A 20,923-nucleotide genomic window follows, 5' to 3' on the forward strand; every position below is an offset into this window, starting at 1 on the left:
CTCTGCAAGCATTGAGGCTTCAACAGCAGTTTCTGTTGAAGCCTCAAGGAGGAATTATAAATTACTGCAGGTAATGATGTGACTTAAAATTGTTTTCTAGCTTTTTTTACCTTAATTATCTCCATCTAAAAGCTGTGTATTAAATTCTTCTTTCTAGTATACTCACATTATAAATATTAATTTGTTCAGTTAAATTCTCATAAATTTAGGTTTTCCCAAAACATCTGAGTCTTAAGTGCTTTGGTGTAGCAATGGAAATGTTCCTGGTAATAGAGTACTTCTTTCTTTTTTTTCTTTTTTTTCTTTTTTTTCTTTTTTTTCTTTTTTTTCTTTTTTTCTTTTTTTCTTTTTTCTTTTTTTTCTTTTTTTTCTTTTTTTTCTTTTTTCTTTTTTTTCTTTTTTTCTTTTTTCTTTTTTTTTCTTTTTTCTTTTTTCTTTTTTCTTTTTTCTTTTTTTTTCTTTTTTTTCTTTTTTTTCTTTTTTTTCTTTTTTTTTTTCTTTTTTTTCTTTTTAAATTTTTTTAAAACGTACTTTCTACTGCTGCAGAGACTTGAAGATAACTGCATGTTCTGGCAACCATTTCTTGTGCTTTAATGCCATTCATATATTTCAAATGCCACATGGCATGACTTGCACCACGCTCTGTAGTAAAACAATTACTATTAGACTGTTTTTCCATGATCATTGAGTTTTTCCTTTGGTGTGCATATATTGAATAAAGAGAGTATTTTTTTTTCCTCGCTATTTCGGCCTTCCAAAGGCAATGGACTATAAATTGGATGCAGTGTAAAACAGACAAAAAAGCCCCAGCCAACAAGCAGTGTATGGACCAATACTTTAAAAAGGAATGCTGTAACACTTTGAAGTGCATGTCTGGCAGGAAATGAGGTTTGGCAGAAAGTAAAAACCAGCTGCATCAGAGAGGATCAAGCTTTATTTAAGGCTCTTGTGTTGGCATTTGGAGATGTGCAAAATGGTGCTGCGTTTCTTTATTTTAATACAAATTTCTGAAAGGTTTCATGTTCGCGATTGTATGACTTTTGGAAGGGAAGAGCTAGCCTAACTAAAAGGAGCCTCTTGGAGTGGCTTTCAGTCTGTCAGCTAAGGACAGAGATGATGCTTTTTTGGGAGTATGACTTCATGTACCATCTGAAAGGAATTTACCAGTCTGTGTAAAACCATGGAATAAAATAATGCAGGAGTTCAGATACAAGAATGGACACACAAAGTGGCAATGTTCTGCATTTTTCTGTAGGATTCCCCGAATTTACTTGGGCTATTTTAATTCCTTCATCCTGGGTTTTTTATTTTTTCCCTTCCTATGAAAATGCCCTGTCTTTACTGAGGCACATTTGAACCTGCCCTGTGCCTTTCTTTTGTATGCGCTAAGAGCTTTGTATGTTGCCTTCTCTGTCTGCATACCAGGAGTTCTGGAGTGTGCATTTTTCTCCAGCGTCATTTCATGATCTCTCAGGGAAATGCCACTCACAGCATCAGTCTCTGCTACAGTAGTGGGATGATAGGCACAGTGGAATAGGTGGCATCTAATGACAGCTGCCAGTTCTCTCTTGACCTCTATGTAGGTGCATGAAATTCAGTACACAACCTTCCTGTGCTTCATTAATAAAGAACTAAATCCGTATTAAAATTAAAATGAAGACTTCTGCAACTTATTGGACAGGGAGAAACAGGTTGAGTTTGTCTTCTAAAGGTTTTTGGATATAGCTGGATCTAGACTGAGATCTTTACTTAGTATCTGATCCTTACAGAGCTGTGCTGGCAGGCATGCAAAGGATCAAGCAGTTAAACTGGCAGAACTGTATTTTTGTTGTGGTAGCTTATTCTGCTGCAGTGACTCAGAGTACAGTTTGCCAGTATGGCTTAGAGGAGCATAGGAGCTCTGCTAGTAAGACACACTAATATAGTTATGTTGTTAATGCTTTCCTTCTGTTAACACACATGTTATTTGAGTAAGCAAAGGCTGGAAGTAATCTGTTGTTGGAATGAATGTAGATGGATGGCATCTTACCTCTGTGTAAGGCACAGATTTTGGTTGACATCTCAACAAAAGCTTACTTCTCCTTGCAGTTGAAAATGGTGAACACTGTGACTTCACAATTCTGAGGAACATGTTGATAAGGTAAGTAACTGACAGGTAACATTAAGCTTCCTGGTATGCCTGAGAGATTGGGAAGTCATATATTGGAGAAAAAATACTTGAGATAGTGAGTTCATAGGAGCTCCCATAGGTTTAATTGTAAACAGTTGTCTTCCATTTTATGATATCTTGGTTAACCACATATTTAGCAAGCAGTGGTGTTGGTACTGAATGCTTTGTGATTACTTCCTGTGGAGAATTGTGATAGACCAAAGGAACCTGGGCTGTGTGTTAGTGCTAATGTTACTTAGTTGTAGGCATTTTCTAAAAAGTTTAGAACTGAAAATTTATCTAAAGCAAGACTGTCTGTGCCTTGTTGTGTTAGGCACTGAGTCCTGTGCTTCCAGCACTCCACTAGGTGACATTTGCTGTAACAACTGTTAGTTTGATTATTAAGATTTGCTTTTCTCCAGGCTGACAATGGAAAATTCTGAAAAGAAGCTAATGCTTGTAGCTTAATCTTGAACTTTATGTTTAGCTTTTGTAGATTTAAAAGATAGAAGCTAGGAAGTTTTGGCTTCTTGTTTCTTGCCTGACATGCTTTTTCTCACCTACTGCAGTAGTAACATACAGTTCTCTTATCTGCCTATCAAATACCTGCAAGTTTATCCACAGAACTCAAACTTTCCAAAGACTTGTTCTGTAAGTTACTGTTTGGAATATTGCAAGCTTTAGATAGCTTGGTGCAAAATAATCTGGTATTTCTGTGCCTTTACTGTCTTGACAGCTGTGAATTAAATGATAGAGTGAAAACATTGTGGGGAATGGGACATTAATGGAGGGATATAATTTAATCCAAGTCAATCTGCAAAATGAACATGGACTGATTTTTCAGATAGTATTTTGTATTTGTGCACTAAGCTGATGAATTACACTTATTGGCAGAACTCATATGCAGGACCTGAAGGATGTCACTAACAATGTACATTATGAGAACTACAGAAGCAGAAAACTGGCAGCTGTTACGTACAATGGTGTTGACAACAACAAAAATAAAGGGCAACTAACAAAGTAAGTTCCTGTTAAGGCTGTATTGCACTTTAATCTTCTTACTCTTCTTTTTGGTTGATTGGTTTTGTGAATGTGTGGTGGTATTTTTGGTTTTGGGTTTTTTGGGGAGAGGTGCTGGTGGGTTTGTATGTAAATAACCTTCAGTCAGTTGTCTCTTTGCTGTGTCTGAAACTGTATTCCTCTTGTTTACTCATAATTTGGGTTTTTTTGCTCTTACGCTAGGGTTTGTTCTAGTTCAACTGAACATGTTAAATGATTTGGTTTTGGTTAGATTCAGTTTTGAAGAGAATTCTTACATTTACTTTGTGAGTTTTATTTCACAGGTACTGCAAAGTTTTTGTGAATTAGTGTTTCTATTTTGGTTTATATGTTACTTTTGGGATTATTGGTTTTTTTACATGAATGATCAACACTCTGTGTCAGGTGTGTTTTTGAGAAGAATGGGTTAATATTTGTTTAGAAACTCTGAAAATTAACACCTGCTACTGTCATCTTTGAAATGCTGCTCTGGCTACTCGTATGGTTGCTTATCACGGCAGGGAGATTATTGCAACATGGTTACCTTTTGTGAGAATTGAGTTGCAATGCAGTGTTTGGGGGCTTTTGTAGCTGTTTTTTCAAATTCTGGTATGTCATTTTTATTACCTCTGACAAGAACTTGCCAACCTGATGAAGTTATTGAAAGATTTAAAAGTAGGCTCTACTGTATTCTGAATTGTATAATGCCATTTGAGGATAGCTACACTCTTAAATATAAGTATTTTTCCTGCTCTGCATGTAGTAACTGCATCAACAATAATTACTAATTAAATAATTAATAATTAGTGAGGATCTAATTTTTTGTACTATATTTAAGTACAGATTTCTCAATCGAAATATAGGGTCCTATTCTTTTCAGCTAATGTTGCAGCTGTTCTACCTGCTATTTTCATCCATATGACAGCTACAAAGCCAGTTTTAACTAAAGAAGTGTCTATTCCACACTCTCATAATGTTTCAAAAGTGATTGTGAGGGAATGGTTTAAGTGGACATGATTTAGTTTCATCTAGTGTGAGTCTACGTGAGACTTCCCTGCTCAGCACTGACAAAAAATATAATAGTTAATGTCAGTTATAGCAACTCTTCAGAAGTGTACTTGAATTTAAGTAGAGTTTCTAACGAGGTCAAGTCTTAAAAATACTAGTTTTCAAATATGTGTGTCTATAACACTGTGGTTACTTCTTCTCACTGTCATGTTTCTTGCCATCACGTTATCCCTGATTCATATCTCAAGGCTTCTGAGTGCACATAGCAAGTATGTCAGGTGAAAATGTAGTAATAGCAGTGCAGAAGAGAAAATTATGCATTTTCTCCAGGACTTCTAGCTTGCTATTACTATGCATTTTATTGTACTATTATTTGCTATTAGAGTACCGAAAAGTTTAACTTTTTTTTCTCCATTGTTATTTGGGATATCAATGGAAGTTGCTTATATTTTTCTGCATGTGTTGTAAAATACTGGGGTTTCTTACATACCTTTCAAAATCTTAGTATGTTTTCCTTATGTTTTGAAAAATCTGAATTTTAGTGACAACACTTTCACTGTGTTTTGTTTTGTGCCTGCTTAGATTTGTGTTAGTCTGCACCTACAAACTCAGTCTGTTACCTCGTCCGAGTAAGGACTGGTTATTCTGCATTCTTAAGAGTGATTATTTAAAATTATTTTTTATTCCCATATTGCAGACACAATAAGATGTTATTTTATACAAAAAATGCATCTGGGTAGGTTTCAAAATTCTTTGTGACCTTTGTTTACCCCTCCACTGCAATCAGTTGCTGATAGCATTGCTGATACTTCTTTTTGAGCCAGAACCCACACTAAGAGGATCTGGAATTACTTTGCTCTCTGAAGCATGCTTACTTTGCCTCTCCTGTCACTTTGGATCACTGTGCTGTCCCACCTGAGTATTTCCAGGTGAATGTGCCTTCTGGAACTATTTTCTCCATTGGAAATCTGTTGCTCAGAATGCTGCAGTACTGCAGCTCGGAGATTAATAAATACAATTGGTGCTCTTTGCTATCAGGATGTGAATTTTTGTTCGAGAATGAGTAAATTATTGCACATAGTTTGATTTGGGCATCTGAAAGATGGCAAAGTCTATTGCAAACTTACAAGGAGCACTTTAAGCATTCTGTAAGAGTTTGTTCCCCAGAACATAGGGTGACTTAACAAGTAAATACATGAAATTCTTGAATGCATGTGCTGGTTATGAAGCAGCTTGATGCTGTTCTTCTGTTTTTACCTTAACCATATGTTGAGTTGCAGCAATTTTTTTTTTTAAGCTTTAAGATGCTTTTTTGGCTTCAGTGGTTTTGCAGCTTTTAGTTTTTTAATCTAGTATAGTCGAAGCAGCATAGAAGGAATTTTCTTAATAACCATGTACCTCCTGGAAATTGAGGGGGATGAACAAATATTAACAGTTTCTGTGCCTCCCCTTAGGAATTTTATGCTTGCCTGCTTGCCTTTTGAAAGAAGTCTCTGTGTCTCAAAATGGGGCAATATTGATTCTTTCATGGGAGACAGATCCTGTAGCTCTGTGTGAGAATGGAGACGTGCTCTGATGCTATCTGGGGGTATTACAAGCATATGGTTGAACACAGATACACCCCCTGGCTCTGGAAACTCCTAAGCTGCTGGTTTTTTGGAAACTGGGAGGGCAGACATACCAGGAGACATACATGCTGTGGTGCTTGTACTTTTCCGAAAGTATCTCCTTCTGGCAGCTGTTGGAGGCTGGATTGACCTTTTGTACCTTTAAAACAGCTGTATTTTTATGATCTTAGCAGATCTCAGATTTTCATGCAGCTGTTAACATATTTCTTTGGCTAAAAATGCGAATGTGAAAACAAAGTATGTGCTACAAGCTTTAATAATACTGTGCAGATGAATTGAAACTGTTTTTTTCTGTCTGGTTAATAATTTTATCTCTGATTCGCCTTCTTTGATTTGGTGAAACTTGACTGGTCTATAAGTAACTTGTTGACGTAAGAGCAATCCAAAGCATGTATTTTCTATGATTATGGAGCTTTTTTTTGTATTTTAGGCTTAGTCTGATTTTTCAAATTTTCAATACCATCCTAACCATTAAAAAATTAAATGTCTAGGGTAGTCTTCACATACATAAATAACTTCTCTTTAAATTGTGTAGTAATTGTAATTTCTCATGTATACTATGTGACAGGTGAGAAAATTGGCATTTGCTCTGAAATTTAGAGGTTGTAATTCAAGAAGTCTTTTTGATTTGCTGTATGAAGCTGCTATCTTCAGTGAATTTAAAAGTAAAATCTCATTTTTATTGAAAGTTGTATTGTACACCATAAAGATGGGCCTTATCCATCTACTGATCTGTTCAGTGCAGGATAACAAATTACACAATGCTCGGCTCCTGCCTGCCAAGCCCGACCCACTTCCAGCTCCTTTTGCCTTATTCGTGCCGAATTCTGTGAAAGGGCTCTGAGGTCGTGCAGCCCCTCTGACAGGACGGTGAGATCAGAGCTTGTTTTCCCGCGGCATCAGTGCTCTGCTGAGCCGAGGCACAAGGGTGAAGCATCCCTGTGCCGGGGGAGGTGACACTGCAGCCGAGCCACCGCTGAGCCCTCTGCTGGCCGTGGGAGCCAAGCGCTCTCCTGCAGCACCACAGCACTCCCGGGCGTGCGATGCCCTGCGCTCTGCTAGCTGACAAATTCTGAACGAGGAGACAAGCCTCGAGGTGGCACTGGTTTCCGAAAACTTGTTTAGAGCAAGTGGTGGTTCATGTCACTAAAATATTTAAAATCTCTTTAAAAGTGTAGATGTTGTAGGAAAACTATTCCTGAAAGCATCTGCACATCAAACCTCTGCTAATATTGACATGGTGTAGTGATTAACAGAATTTGAAATAAATATAACAAGCTTTAACTAACTTTTTTTTTTCTTTTAGTATGAAAAATTTGCTTTTGGGGGAGCACATAATTAGCTTTAGGAATCTATTAATATTGAATTTACTTTTTTAATTATTGCTTTTTGGTTTTGTGGTTTTATTTAAGCATGCTAAGCTAAGCCTCTGTATTTTTTGTTTTTTAGATTTGACACAGTTGAAGGCATGTAAGTGGTCATTTAAATTTTTCCAAAAAACTTAAGACAAAGATTCTATAAACAGAAAAAGGATTTCACTGTTTGATGTTTCAAATTTAAAACAGTTTCCGGGTATCCCACTCTTGGCATTGTTTTTTCCCCTAGCAGTTGGTTTGGGTTTTTTTCCTAAAGCTGTGCTACTGTAAATTTTAGGAATTTGTAAATGCTTACAGTGACAAATACCTCTGTAAAAACCCATCCTCTTTAGAAACCTTTCGGCTAACATTCAAGTCAAATTTGGTCAAATTTCAAAGATCAGTCGAAGTACATAAATTATGGAATTCCCCTAGTTTCTATCCATGGCTCGGTCATCTTTATATAGAAGCTTATAAAGAATTAGTGGAATTTTCATCCTGATTTGTAAATTTGCAATTCTTTATTGAATTGGGGATCTAGTAACTTTAATAATTTGACCATGATTTTATCTTATTACGTGCTTGCAGAGGTTCCACTTTGCACATATCTAGAATAATTTTTTATTTTTGCAGAATAACTTAGAGGACTGGTATTCGAGCACACATCCTCTGAAATCAGTTAAATGTTTTACATCTTTGTTTAGTGGTTGGTGAGGTTTTTTTTCCCTTGTGCTTTCTTTGTTTTTTTTTTTTTTTTTTGTTGTGGTTTTTGTTTTTGTTCAAGTCCCTTGTGTAGTTGTGTCCTGAAATACAGGGTGATGTGCTTTTACCCATGTCACATACTTAGGACCTAACAAAACTAGTTGTGACTTACGTTGTAAAGCTCTCAGCTGTAAATGCTTGCTTGTCAATTTGTCAAATCTTCTGTGCAGACTGATTTTTACCACTTTCTGAAATACAGCTTGAATGATATTCCCATTGGATTACTAAGTTGTCAATCAAAGGACAATTCTTCTCTCCTTTCAAGTTAAAACTGCAGCAATGATTCCTCAATATTTATTCTACTTTGTAGATTAATTTTGGAAGAGCAGATGCATATGAGAACTTTACATTTCTAAAAAGAAAATAGTCTTGTTTTGACTGCTGCTTAGCTTCCGCAAGTACTGCTACTCACCTCTTCTTTCACTGTCTTAGTATTTTTATTATTGTACCTCACTATGTTTAACCATTAATTTTTTCCTTTAAAAAGGTTGCTAACAGTTGGCCTTTTGAAGGACTAAAGTAAAAATTAAACTGAAGATCAATTTCAGTTCTGTATATTACATAGCATTTTACTCACAAGTCCAAGTGTTGCAACTATTAATTCAGATCAATTTTAATGAAAATGCCATTTTCTTCCTCCTTGCCCCCCACCAATTGTTTGTTTTAAAATACTGATATTTAAGAAAAAAATGATATGGCCATGAATTCTTATGACATTGCTTGCTTTCACTGTATGGTTAGATGGTGAAAATGGGTAAGCAGGAAAGACAAAATGAGCCAATAATGGTCATACTAGATGTTAACTATGTTTGATCTGTAATCTCCATTCCCATCAGAATGAGTGGCAAATTCTGAATCAAAACAGATACTATATGCTAATTATATTTCAGTTATCACTGAAAGTTATCCAATACTTCTCTCCTTTCCAAATGCTTTTTCTGCATGATTTGATTCAGAACAGGGTTTCTTTGGGGTTTTTGTCTTTTTTAAGAAATGAAAATAAAAATCTTACTTTTATTAGGACTTAGGCTTGCCACTTCTGTTTTACAATTTGCTGGTCTGAGTGACTTTTGCATGTGTTGCATTAGATATCCTCTGCTGGTTGATTGTAACGATTCCAAATATAATCAGTTCCTCATTTTTGCTAATACAATAGTTAAAACTGCCATTTTAAGCAATATATACTCAAAACTGAAACAAGAGGCCAATGATTCGTTTTGATTGCTCTTTGTGGAACAGCAGAATCTTAACAAATCGGTGTAGCAATCATCACTAGATCACATTCATTCTCTGTTACTAGATACTTACTGTGAAACTTGCTATTTTAAACCCATACCACCACAACATGGATAGCAGGCTTATACAGCTTTAAAAATTCAGTAGAATCCAGGAAAATATACCATAAAGTGTATAGAAAAATTAAAAATCATGTACATTACTTTTATTAATAGCTTTCTAAAGGAAAATCTTCCAACTAACACTTTGAAATACTGATGTTCAGTTGCCCAAACCTTTTTTTTGAAGCTGATCTCTCTTCAAAACTATGACCAGAGCATTCAAGACAGTTGTAATGTTAAATGACTGTTGGGCTCACTTGGAACAATGAAGATTTAGAGAGAAAATAGGACTTTAGTCTGCAGCACTCTTAATTTTCTTGTTATGTCCATTAATTTTTTTTATATATTTGAATGAGAAGAAAAAGATGCCTGAAGATCACTTGGAAGATGCTAATTTTGTTTTTCTTGTTATAACATTGATTTCCTCTCTTCCCATGACCAGGTGGTTCTACTGATAGAAAGTCAAGAGTTTCTGTTAACTTAAAGGAAATGTAAATCAATTGTGGGGGAGGGAAAGACATTGTATGAGATGTCTTTTTGAGTAAAGCTTATCGAAGCAGTTAATATAATAATGCAAATTGAATTTAAGCTAGCAGTGCCTACAGCGATGTATTTGTCTAACTGCTTCAGCATTTTTGTCTTGCTTTTTCCAGATGCCCTAATGTAACAGACAGGGGAAAAAGTTCTTACTAGCTAACTACTTCTTCTGGATTTATGGCAGGAGCCCGTTGGCACAGATGGAGGAGGAAAGGAGGGAGCATGTAGCCAAAATGAAAAAAATGGAAATGGAAATGGAACAGGTGTTTGAGATGAAAGTCAAAGAAAAAGTTCAGAAACTGAAGGACTCTGAAGCTGAGGTAATCAAAATGTTTTAAACACTGATACAACTTGAGGCTGAACAAGTGTAGGGATGGGGCTTTTTGCCAAGACTTTGCCCCATAATTGATTCCATAGTAGGTTTTTATGTGTAAAGACAACACCATTCTTCTTTCTCAGCTCGTTGTCTTTGCTGAAATGGTATAAAATGTACCATTTATACTTAAACTTAAAATGTACTTAAAATGTACTTTTAATGTTCAGATGCATTCTATTTTTATTTTCAGTCTTAGTATGTTAAAATACTCCTTAACTTCCTTACTCTGTTTTTCTCCCTTTTCACTGGAATATTTTGTGCTTATTCTTCCTAAAGATTTTTAAAGTTCTTGAGACTTTTATGGTTTACATAAGCTAATGCAGTAAGGATAATTTGCTGTGTGTATTGAAAAAGCATTTCAGGAATTGGGCATAATGCCTGTAGGAAATCACATAAATGAGAATTAATAGACTAAGGAAGAGTTGGGAATATGTTTTTGTCAGTGTTCTGATATCATTTGAACACATTTTATGGATACTTAACTCTAATTTCTGTCATCTCCAGGTGAAGTCCTCACAGTGAAACCGATTTCTTACAGGCTTCAAGGGGCTCTGAAAGTAATCTTAAGGGACTATTATAATTAGAAGTTTAAGAAATTAAAACTAATTTTCTAAGTTTTGGGAAAGCAGTTTCTCACAAAAAGCCTAATAGAGACGTTCAGAACCATCAAAGTTTCTAAAGAAAGCTGGCTCCAAATTTAAGGAAAAATGAGGAAACTTGGAAGGGTAGTTGAAATGCTTGGCAGCCTAGGCACTGTAAGGAGCCAAGGCATACTGGATCAGAGGAAAAAAAAAAAAGTCAATCTAGTTTTGGTTTGGTTTGGTTTTTTTTTTTTTTTTTGTTTGAGAGCTGAATAGATCGGGATATAAATAGTAAGATATAGCAGTCAGCAACTTGAGGATTTTAAAGCTAGATGTTTTATCTGGGTCATGATTTTTCTAGTCACTGGGTTTATCCTTCCTCAGTTTCTGTCTTGAATCTTTTTGAATACTTCTATACTTCTGGCCTCCACATCCTCCTTGTGAAAAACAAACAAAAATATTTCTAGTTTTCATGTGCTATCTCTGGACTTTCTGACTGAGTGCATCCTGTGATGCCGGTTTTTAAATGTTCATTCTTTTTTCTTCACTATTCATGGCTCTGTAAACTTCTGTTGTATTTATCTAAATGTAGAAAAGTAGGTAACAGACAGTGCCATGTAAAAAATGTGTAAAAGGAAATACGTTTTCAAGGGTTTGTGCAAAATGGGGTCTTGCAAGAGAGTAAGGAATGAGGAAATTTAATTTAACTTTCTCTGAAATGTGGAAATCAGGTCAAGGGAGGTGCTGCTGCCCCTCTACTCCGCTCTGGTGAGACCCCAGCTGGATTGTTGGGTCCAGCTCTGGGGTCCCCAGCACAGGAAGGACTTTGATGTGTTTGAGCAAGTTCAGAGGAGGCCACCAAGACAATTAGAGGGAGGGAGGGAGCACCTCTTGTACAAGTGAAGGCTGAGAAAATTGGAATTGTTCATCCTGGAAAGGAGGAAGCTTTGTGGTGGCCTTATTGTGGCCTTCCAGTACTGAAAGGACCCTAAAAGAAAGATGGAGAGGGACTTTTTACAAGGGTATGGAGTGACAGGACAAGGGGAATGGCTCTAAACTGAAAGAAAGTAGGTTTAGATCAGATACTAGGAGAAAGTTCTTTATTATGAGAGTGGTGAGGCACAGGAACAGGTTGCCCAGAGAAGCTGTGGATGCCCCATCCCTGGCCATGTTCAAGCCCAGGCTGGATGGGACTTTGAGCAACTGTGGGTCTATTATAAAATGTCCCTGCCTTTGGCAGGAGGGTTGGAATTAGATGATCTTTAATGTCCCTTCCAACCCAAACCATTCTATAATTTAACTTTAAAAAAAATGTTACACCACAGAAAAGGAATCAGTTTTCCTGACAAGTGTTGCCATCCTCACATACAACACATTTGATTGTCAGTCTGTCCCATCAACTTGCAGGAGAGACTTCTTACTCTGTTTTGGAATGTAAACAATTCACTTCCTCAATAATACTAATTCATTTAATCAGTGAATAAATGAATCCACTTTTTTCCAAATAGATTCACAATATAGGTAAAGCTATAGGATGAAATCAATGATTTGTTTTTTCCCCCCTCAGAAAGTTGAAGATGCTCCTCTTTTATGCATTAGTGAAGCTCAAATGCTCTGCAATTTGCTGTTTAATGTTTGCATCAAATACCAAAGTATTTTGTAGTTTCTTTTTATTTGCCAAATGTAGCTGCTGACAAATCCCATTTGTAACTTGGGCAGCATTTGGGGCATTTTTTTGTTAATTGTAAAATGAAGCTACAGGATTAATAACCCTTTGGTTTCTGTTACTGTCAGTACCTGTTGCCTTAGAGCTTTTAGTCTGAGCTACTTCCTCTGAAGAAAAATATAATACATAAATTTGTTGCATTACTAAGTTTAGTTGCTGATATTTGTTATTATAGTTGCAAGAGTTGCTGTGTTTTCTTCACTTACTACTGACTTGTTCATAATCTTCTACAGCTGCAGCGACGCCATGAGCAAATGAAAAAGAATTTGGAGGCACAGCACAAAGAGTTGGAGGAAAAGCGTCGTCAGTTTGAGGATGAGAAAGCAAACTGGGAGGCTCAACAACGTATTTTGGAACAACAGAATTCCTCCAGGTAAATTGGAGTCTTGGCCTGCAGTTCACGGAAAAAGTTCTATGGCTTTCTGCTAAAAGGCAATTTCTGAGATAATAATGGTCCATCCATGATTGTTGGCCACTATGGTGGTGTCACTTAAAAGCCAAGAAAAATCTTGAACTGTTTTGAATTACAAATGACCATATTTCAGCAATATTGGGAAAATTATTAGCTTCTAAAGCAGGTTTTATTCTGCAAAAACATGGTACCTACACATAAATACATTTGCCTAAAAAAAAAAAAAGTTTATATTGCTAGATTGCATCAGACTTCTAGGGGGGTGAAGGATTAAAGCTTTGAGAATTAAAATGTTTTAATTCCCCATGTCCTTGGGAGGGGAAGTCTGGTGGTAACTACATTGCTTGATTCACACAGTACCAATTCTGTGTACATAGTTTTATCCATTGTGTTGCAACCAATAAGGCCTCATTAAAATGCCTGTTTTAAAAGGTGTATATTAATAATTTAAAAAAAAATCAGAACGTGTATTCCTTATTTAACAAACTTTTTTTTGAATGTCATTTTAGAACCTTGGAAAAGAATAAGAAGAAAGGGAAGATATTTTAAATGCATCATTTTGACCACCAGTTATGTATTAGTTGCCAATATGCCAGCCTGGACATCAGTGTTTGTTGGATCCGTTTGACCAATTTTGCACCAGTCGTATCCATAGTAATGGATTTAACAGCATGACAAATTTTTGTTAATTTTCATGGAGAATGAGATGCCTTGAATTGTCTAGGGTGTTGTGTACTTGGAAAAATAACAGCTCTAAGTACCTTTTTCATTCTTTTTTTTTAAACAGGTGTCATTTTAATGCAAAAGAAAACATTTTACTGTTGTACAATCATGTTCTGGTGGTTTGACGGTTTACAGGATATCAAAAAATGCAGGACTCTAGACGGTTTTTAGTGAGGATAAATTGCCATAATATGATGCAAACAATGCTTCTCTATTATTATAATACAAGAATTCCATTCAGTGCAGCGTATACAATAATGTAATTTAGTCTAACACAGTTGACCCTATTTTTGACACTTCCATTGTTTAAAAGGACACATGGAAAAACAAAAGTTGTAAGCTTACAGTGCACCTAAGCTTTTTATAACAACCCTTTTATGTTTTGGATTCTTTAAATATATGCTATTCTCATTTAGTAACTTCTTTAGCCAAAAGGATCTCATTACTGCTTCATTTTTTGTAATAACATTTAATTTAGATATTTTTCCATATATTGGCCCTCCTAAATAGAATATAGCTTCTTTCATATGGTAGGAACCAGTGAGTAAAACTTTCCTTTAACTCCCTTTTTACATTTTATGGTAAGTAGCAGGAAAACGCATTTATAGGTCATTTCTAGGCAAAATTGTGGAGTTAACTACCAACCTGTTTCTACCTGTGTGCAGTCTTTCTTTATTTTACTAGAAATGGGAATATGGCCTCGAGAAAAACATCACCATTTTGCATTTAGCTGTATTCATATACTGCATTTCTGTATTTTTGTTTGTATTGTAAAAAGTTACATAATAAACAATGTTGTGATGTAACACGCTGCTGTGTCAGGAATTTTAATGGAGTTGAACAGCTGAGTACTTCTCTGGGAAATGTGTGAACTCTCTGATTGACCTGTGTCTCTGATTTGCCTGAGGAATTAATGGTGTAGAAGACCTCACTTCCATGGCTGTGCTCTGAATTGGCTAAACAAGGATCTGTCTGTTGTGCCCAGGAGAGGGCACCAAGTGCCTGCACACCCTGTGCTGTGTCCCAGCAGTCCTGCTTTTCCCACTGTCCTTACTGCCTTCTGCAAGCTTTTGTGAGTATCTGGTGGATGGGTGGGAAACAACACATTTGTAAGTTGTTAAAAATTGATGGGGATTTCTTAGGTCTATGTTTGGCTATAGAATAATGAATATCTCTTTTTTTGCAGATGTTCTCTGTATTCTCCTTGCTGTCACCCTGTTTCTGCTAATTTTTCTTTTATGAAAAATGTTTCTTTTTTCTGTTATGCTTACAGAAGTATAATTTATACAGCTTCTCAAAGAAATTAGGCATTTTCGTTAGACTGCACAAAGAGCTCTTTATAACTAATTTCAAATATCATGCCTGTCTGTTTTTCACAGAGAAGACACTGAATGTCAGTGAGTGGACATTGCATTCCCTTGCAAGTAAATAGAATTGCAAAATCTGGTTTGTGGTACATCACAGAGGATGTATACTGCCTGCATCTGCCCCTCAAGTTTCAGTTTAATTCAATAAATCGAATAACGTTATATCCAAGTAACAGTTAACATCTAGGACAAGCTGCTGATTCTGAATTGCTTTTTTGACTCTTCAAAACTGAGGATGGACTGTGTGTGGGTATGCTGGTGCTTTAGTGTTCCTGTTTGCTCTGAAATAGAGATTTCATTTATCAGGAAACTTGGTTTCACTATGCTTGTCTTCATTCTCCTGTTATTCTCTAGTCTCTCAGACACACACTCAAAATGATCAGAAACTTGTATAAGCTCATTAAATCGTTTGTATTAATCATAGAATCATGGAATGGTTTGGTTTGGAAGGGTTCTTAAAGTTTAGTTCCAGTCCCCCCATCATGCACAGGAACACCTTCCACTGGACCAGGTTTCTCCAAGCCCCATCCAGCCTGGCCTTGAACACTGCCAGGGAGTGGAGCATCCACAGCTTCTTGGGGCAACATAATCTATTACACTCCATTTGTATTTGAATGAAAATTTAGAGCATGTGTTTGGAGTTCTCTTCAGAAATAGAGCATTGCCCTTTTGGAGAAGACTTCTGTTACCTCTGAACTTTTTTCTTAAATGCTTCAGCTTTTTATGGTAAATTTGGGCCGCATCAGGGCTATTTTTTTAGAAAAGTAAAAGATTGATATGTGAACCTGTGCAATACTGTAACTGTGTAGCCAGTACAAAACCTATAAGCTAAAGAAGCTATGAGACAGCCCAAGTTTGTAATATTTTTCTTCCACTGAATAAAACACAATTTAAATATGTTATTTTTTCAAAGCAAAAACTCATTTTACTTGCTAATACTTGGGTACTTAAATTGCCCTCAATTAGTGTCATAACTGAGAACATGCAGCAGAGGTTTTGTGGTGTGTATCTGTCTGATCAGCCAGAAACCTGTTGCATTCAGGTGTCACTGGATAGTACTAGACTTGTCTCCTGCTTCCTTTAAAGTGTGCAGGGAAAAACACCACCTGCTCTGCAGAGACACATAACAAAAGGTGTTAAGGAGCAGCTCTGCTGAGCGTTTCTGTATCAGGAGTTGCGACAATAACATAGTCTTGGTTCCAGGCAGTTGTGGGGCTGGAAGTTGGCTGCTTTTGTATGAGAATGAACATCTCCATTTAGTTTCATGTGTGTTTTGAGAAAGGTAGTGAGTGAAAGAAAGTAATCCTGTTGCTGCCAAGCATGGCATTGCAAACAGCCTTGTTGAATGTTCAATTGCACTTAACTATGAGGGGGTAGGGATATTTAATTATATAGAGACATAGGTATGAAAATGCATCTGTGTTTTTGTACATGAAAAAGTGAGTAAAGACTGCAGACTTGGAATTTTCTTCTGATATAAAATGCATTCCCATTTTGGGTAGCTTGTCTGGCTGGCTGCAATTGAGGTTGAGCATCCTGATATTGCTGCTTCCAGCACAAAATACAGTTTTGATGGAGCCATGTAGTTCTTCTGGTTTTCACTGCAGTTTTCCCATTTGGGAGGCAGTGACCTGCTGATGCCCTGGCTCCTTGAAAGGCCACGTGTTAGACCTCTTTGGTTAAGGTGACACTGTCACCAGGATACTCTTGTGGTCAGGCTGCCTCAATTTGACACCTCAGGGAATGAGGCAAATCTACATTTCCTCTTCTTAATTTCCACAGTGAGCACAACAGAGATTCTTAATTGTTTGAGGATTGCTTTTGCCTTCATTGATTCAAGAAACTCCTTTATGTGATTTAAATGTAATTAGCTTAAAATAATGCTTTTAAAGGTTTCAATACAGATAAATCAATATGGAAGTCAAGAATTTGTCTGGACCACTGGTTCAGGCTTTGAAAAAAAGCAGAAAGTGTAGCTGAACTTGTGGAGCAAACCAATACATGAGGGGCTCATCATCCTATTTGTGTAGCATTGTTAGGCTGATTTGTGAGTGGTGAGGGCAGGCTGTGTTCATGCCCAAGGTAAGGATATACTTTTCCCTGTGGACTACCTGATGAGGTTGCTTTTGCATACACTTCTTGGGTTTCCAACCCTTAATGTTTACAAGCCTCTCATAATGTAGTTGATGTTTTTCCACTGCCAACATCTCTGTTTCCTGACCTTACACTGTTTAAGGCTCAGCAAATGCAGTTGCTTCCTTCTCCACAACCCACACCCACCTCATCCCACATTCTGGTGAGTATCCCATTGTGCTAGGTGGCTGGCAGGTTTGGCAGCCAGCCATCAGGATAGTCTGCTCCTCACACCAGGTTTTGCTGTGCTACTCATCCTGAAAATGGGCTGCCCATGCCAGCACCTTCAGGAATGGGGCACTTCTTGAGCTTTGCTCCACACTGTGGGTTTGCCCACCCCTGCCTTCCTGTTGCCACATGGTTACTTCTCCCAGGAACTACTCAGCTTGTTCCTCTTGGCACCTTCTCTTGCTTCTAACTCACAAATGTTCCTTAGAAGTGTGTGCTATATCCTAGTAAAAATGGTAGAGGTCATCTTCAGGGGGTGCCAATGGGATTCCTCCCCCGCACCCGGTTCTAAACACCTACTAGTGCTGGAAAAAAGCACTGTTCCCATCTTCTTGGCTTGATGGAGGTTATTGGCTGTCTTTGGTTCTGGGCAGCAGGGAGAAAGAACAGTGAACAGAAGGCCTTCCCTTCCTGTAGTCCCAGGAATATATAGCTGTGAGTCTGGAGAGTTTGATCCGTTCATCAGGTATCCACAACTGCCTGGGGCATCTCTGCATGAGCAGGAGGGGATGCAGGAGGGCAGCTGAGACTATGAGTTGGGATCCAGCAGCAGCAATGGGGGACCTGCAAGTGGCAGTGCTGCTGCAATGGCTGCAGCTGCAAAAAATCCCTTGTGCTATTAAAAGTGGATGACCACTGGAACAGATTTTTGAGCAGTATCATGAGAAGGAACTGCTGACTGACAGGAAAACAAGTCGAAAATTTTATCCATTCCGCTCATGATTTGAAAAGCAGCTCTGCTGTAATATATCACCTCTGCGCTGTCATCTGGAGAGGTCTCTGAGGCAGCCAAGATGCTTGCTTTGTGCAGACAAGGCAGTTTTTTAATGAAGATGATCATATTTCAGCTTGCTCTGGGACAGCTAGACCACATAGGTTGAGATAAAACTTGTGCTTTTGCCTTACTAAGGGAATATAGTTCCTCTGGCTTCTAGGATGCCCCCTGCCCTGGTCTGCCAGCAATGATCTTCACAATGAAAGGAAATGGAAAAAGCGGTCATGTCACAGTGACCAGATTTTTTGTAGTGTAGCAAGATTATGGAGAGGCAAGAGGAATCGTGTTTCTGCTCTCAAGATCTTCTCATTTAGTAACCTTCAGAACTTCCTTCTCTCCTTTGGGAGCTTCTTCCCAGACCTGACTCATCTGAGGTCCTGCATGTGTTGGGGCAATCCCAAGCAGAAATAGAGGCTCAGCAGAGGAGCAGCCTTAAGAAGGATTTGGGGGTGCTGGTGGATGAGAAGCTGGATGTGATCCAGCATTGTGCCCTTGCAACCCAGAAAGCCAAACAAGTCCTGGGCTGCATCCAAAGCAGGGTGGCCAGCAGCATGAGAGGGGATTCTGCCCTTCTGCTCTGCTCTGGTGAGACCCCCACCTGCAGTGCTGCATCCAACTCTGGGGTCCCCAGCACAGGAACAGAATGGACCTGTTAGAATGCACCTCCTGAAGTGCAGAGGAGGCCACAAAGATGATCAGAGGGATGGAACACCTCTCCTGTGAAGACAGGCTGAGGGAGCTGGGGATGTTCAGCCTGGAGAAGGCTCCGGGGAGACCTTGGAGCACTTTCCAGTACCCATGGGGGTTCTGCAAGAGAGCTGGAGAGGGATTTTTTAACAAGGGCATGGAGACAAGGGGGAATGATGGTTTTAAATTGACAGACAGTAGGTTTGGATTAGGTATTAGGGAGAAGTTCTCTGCTGTGAGGATGGTGAGGCACTGGAAGAGGTTGCCCAGAGAATTTGTGGGTACCCCATCTCTGGAAGTGTTCAAGGCCAGGTTAGATGGTGCCCTGAACAACCTCAGTGACTGAGTATCCTGCAACCCAGCATGGTATGAGCTCCCTTCCCTTTCTGCTGCTGTGTGGGTGATTTTAGACCCTGCATGGAACTGCTTGAGCCCTGAGAACACCAACCAGTTGCAGAGTAATTTCATCATGTCTGGAAACCTTACAGAAATCAAATTCAGATTACATCAGTGTGATTCCCAAGGCTTTGCATCTCCATTCCCGTGCACCTGACCCTGGTGGGGTTTCTCCCCTGCCCCACAGATGGATGTAGCATAGTCCCTGCCATTCCTTCCTGGCCACAGCCACTGGTCTGGCTGCTCAGCCTTGTCCTCAGTATCCCCACTGCATCTGCAGCTGAGGCTCCCTTCCAGATGGTTGTGATTAATAGATCTTTCCCCAGAGGCATTTCACCAAGGGGAATAGCAATCCAATGCTGCTGTTTCATCAGCTCTGACTGCAGAGCAACCTAGGCTCTTTTTACTTCATTTCTCATTGTTTGCCAAGCTACTGTCTCACAGAAACATCAGCCTTTTTATTTAATCCTGCACAAATAATGTGTGCTCTAATCCTCACTGCAACAGCCTAATTCCTTGAATTGCAAATGAGGGCAGCTGTTCCACTCCTATTCTTATGCACTTTTTAACAGTTCTTTGAAAAAAATTTTAGAAGTCCTTTCTGTCTTTAATTTTATTTTGGATGCCCAAAATTTGGCTCTCTCCGAAGGTTTGCACCTCATGCTAAGAGGCACCAGGGAATAAGTGGCAGCTAAGTACACACCTGGGCTTATCTGAAGGCATTTCTGCTTTCTGGGGTAGCCCACCTGATGTGCAAACCTGATTGTAGTGAAGGAACTGCAGAGAAAGGAGTGTTTCGTGGTCTGTTGTGTTTGGCAGCAGTAGAGTGGAAGAGGAGTTGCTGTCACCTGAGTTACGAGTGAAAAAAATAATCTGTTAGTCCCTGGAACATGCACAAAAACTCAAATCGCAGGAATGACCCAAACCACAGGGAACTGATGTCTGCTCTTATTTAAGCAGCAGGTGGCAACATCCTCTGCCTGATGAAATTCATCTTAGGTTTTCCTTCTTTTGGGACAAGAGAAATCTCAGGGTATGTTTGCAGCCTCTGCCTTTCTTGGGAGCACCTTGCCAGTGCCTCCAAAGGAAAGTCTGCAGAAGCACAGTGGGAAAGTGTCTTGACTTCAGTGCCATAGTTCCTGTTTAGAGAAGGTGTTTCTTCCCCTGTGGGTCAAACAGCTTTCCCTGAGCATAACCTGAAGTCAATCAGTGGTGTGTGCAAGGGCACACAGGAATTCCTCCGCTTGTACTGACAAATGCTTTCCCTACATGGTGGCTTTAGTAGGTTTGGGAAAGAGGAAGAAAAAAAAGATTTCCCTAAACACAAGGATGTGCGCAGGTGTGTGTTTTAACAGCTTCTCAAATTGGCAATTGAGAAAAACATCTCCACTTTCCCATTTCCCACGTCTCCCTGCAGAGCAGCTTGGTGACCCCCTGGACTTTCCTCCTCCTCATCCCGCCCTGGTTTGCCCCACCTCCTGCTTACCTTCCCCATGTCCATGCCCTGATCTTCCAGCCTTGCCCTCTTGTTCTGCTCCTACAGTAACTGATGTGTCTGTGGAAAAAGACCCCACAGAGCTGCCTTCTCCCCACCCATCCTGCTCTTCTCCTCCACCTCCCCCTTGTCCTCTCCTGCCATCACCTCATCTCTCCTCTTCTCATTGTGCCTGCAACAGCTCCTTGTACTGAGGGGTTTGTTGCTCTA

General features: G+C 38.7%; 1 protein-coding gene across 1 annotated transcript in view; it reads left to right on the forward strand.

Annotated features, from left to right (window-relative positions):
• SEPTIN7 (septin 7) overlaps window positions 1-14,438 on the forward strand; it is a 60,087-nt gene extending 45,649 nt beyond the window's left edge. Inside the window, exons 8-13 of the mRNA XM_085051407.1 lie at window positions 2,089-2,140; window positions 3,044-3,169; window positions 7,273-7,293; window positions 9,999-10,134; window positions 12,731-12,870; window positions 13,419-14,438. Of these exons, the coding sequence (XP_084907533.1) occupies window positions 2,089-2,140; window positions 3,044-3,169; window positions 7,273-7,293; window positions 9,999-10,134; window positions 12,731-12,870; window positions 13,419-13,458 (515 nt within the window). The 3' untranslated portion in view covers window positions 13,459-14,438. The remainder of the gene's footprint in view (window positions 1-2,088; window positions 2,141-3,043; window positions 3,170-7,272; window positions 7,294-9,998; window positions 10,135-12,730; window positions 12,871-13,418) is intronic.
• The last annotated feature ends 6,485 nt before the right edge of the window (window positions 14,439-20,923 follow it).

Source organism: Lichenostomus cassidix, chromosome 2 (assembly GCF_008360975.1).
Source record: "Lichenostomus cassidix isolate B80296 chromosome 2, HeHo_3.0, whole genome shotgun sequence".
In the NCBI taxonomy this organism is placed as follows: domain Eukaryota; kingdom Metazoa; phylum Chordata; class Aves; order Passeriformes; family Meliphagidae; genus Lichenostomus; species Lichenostomus cassidix.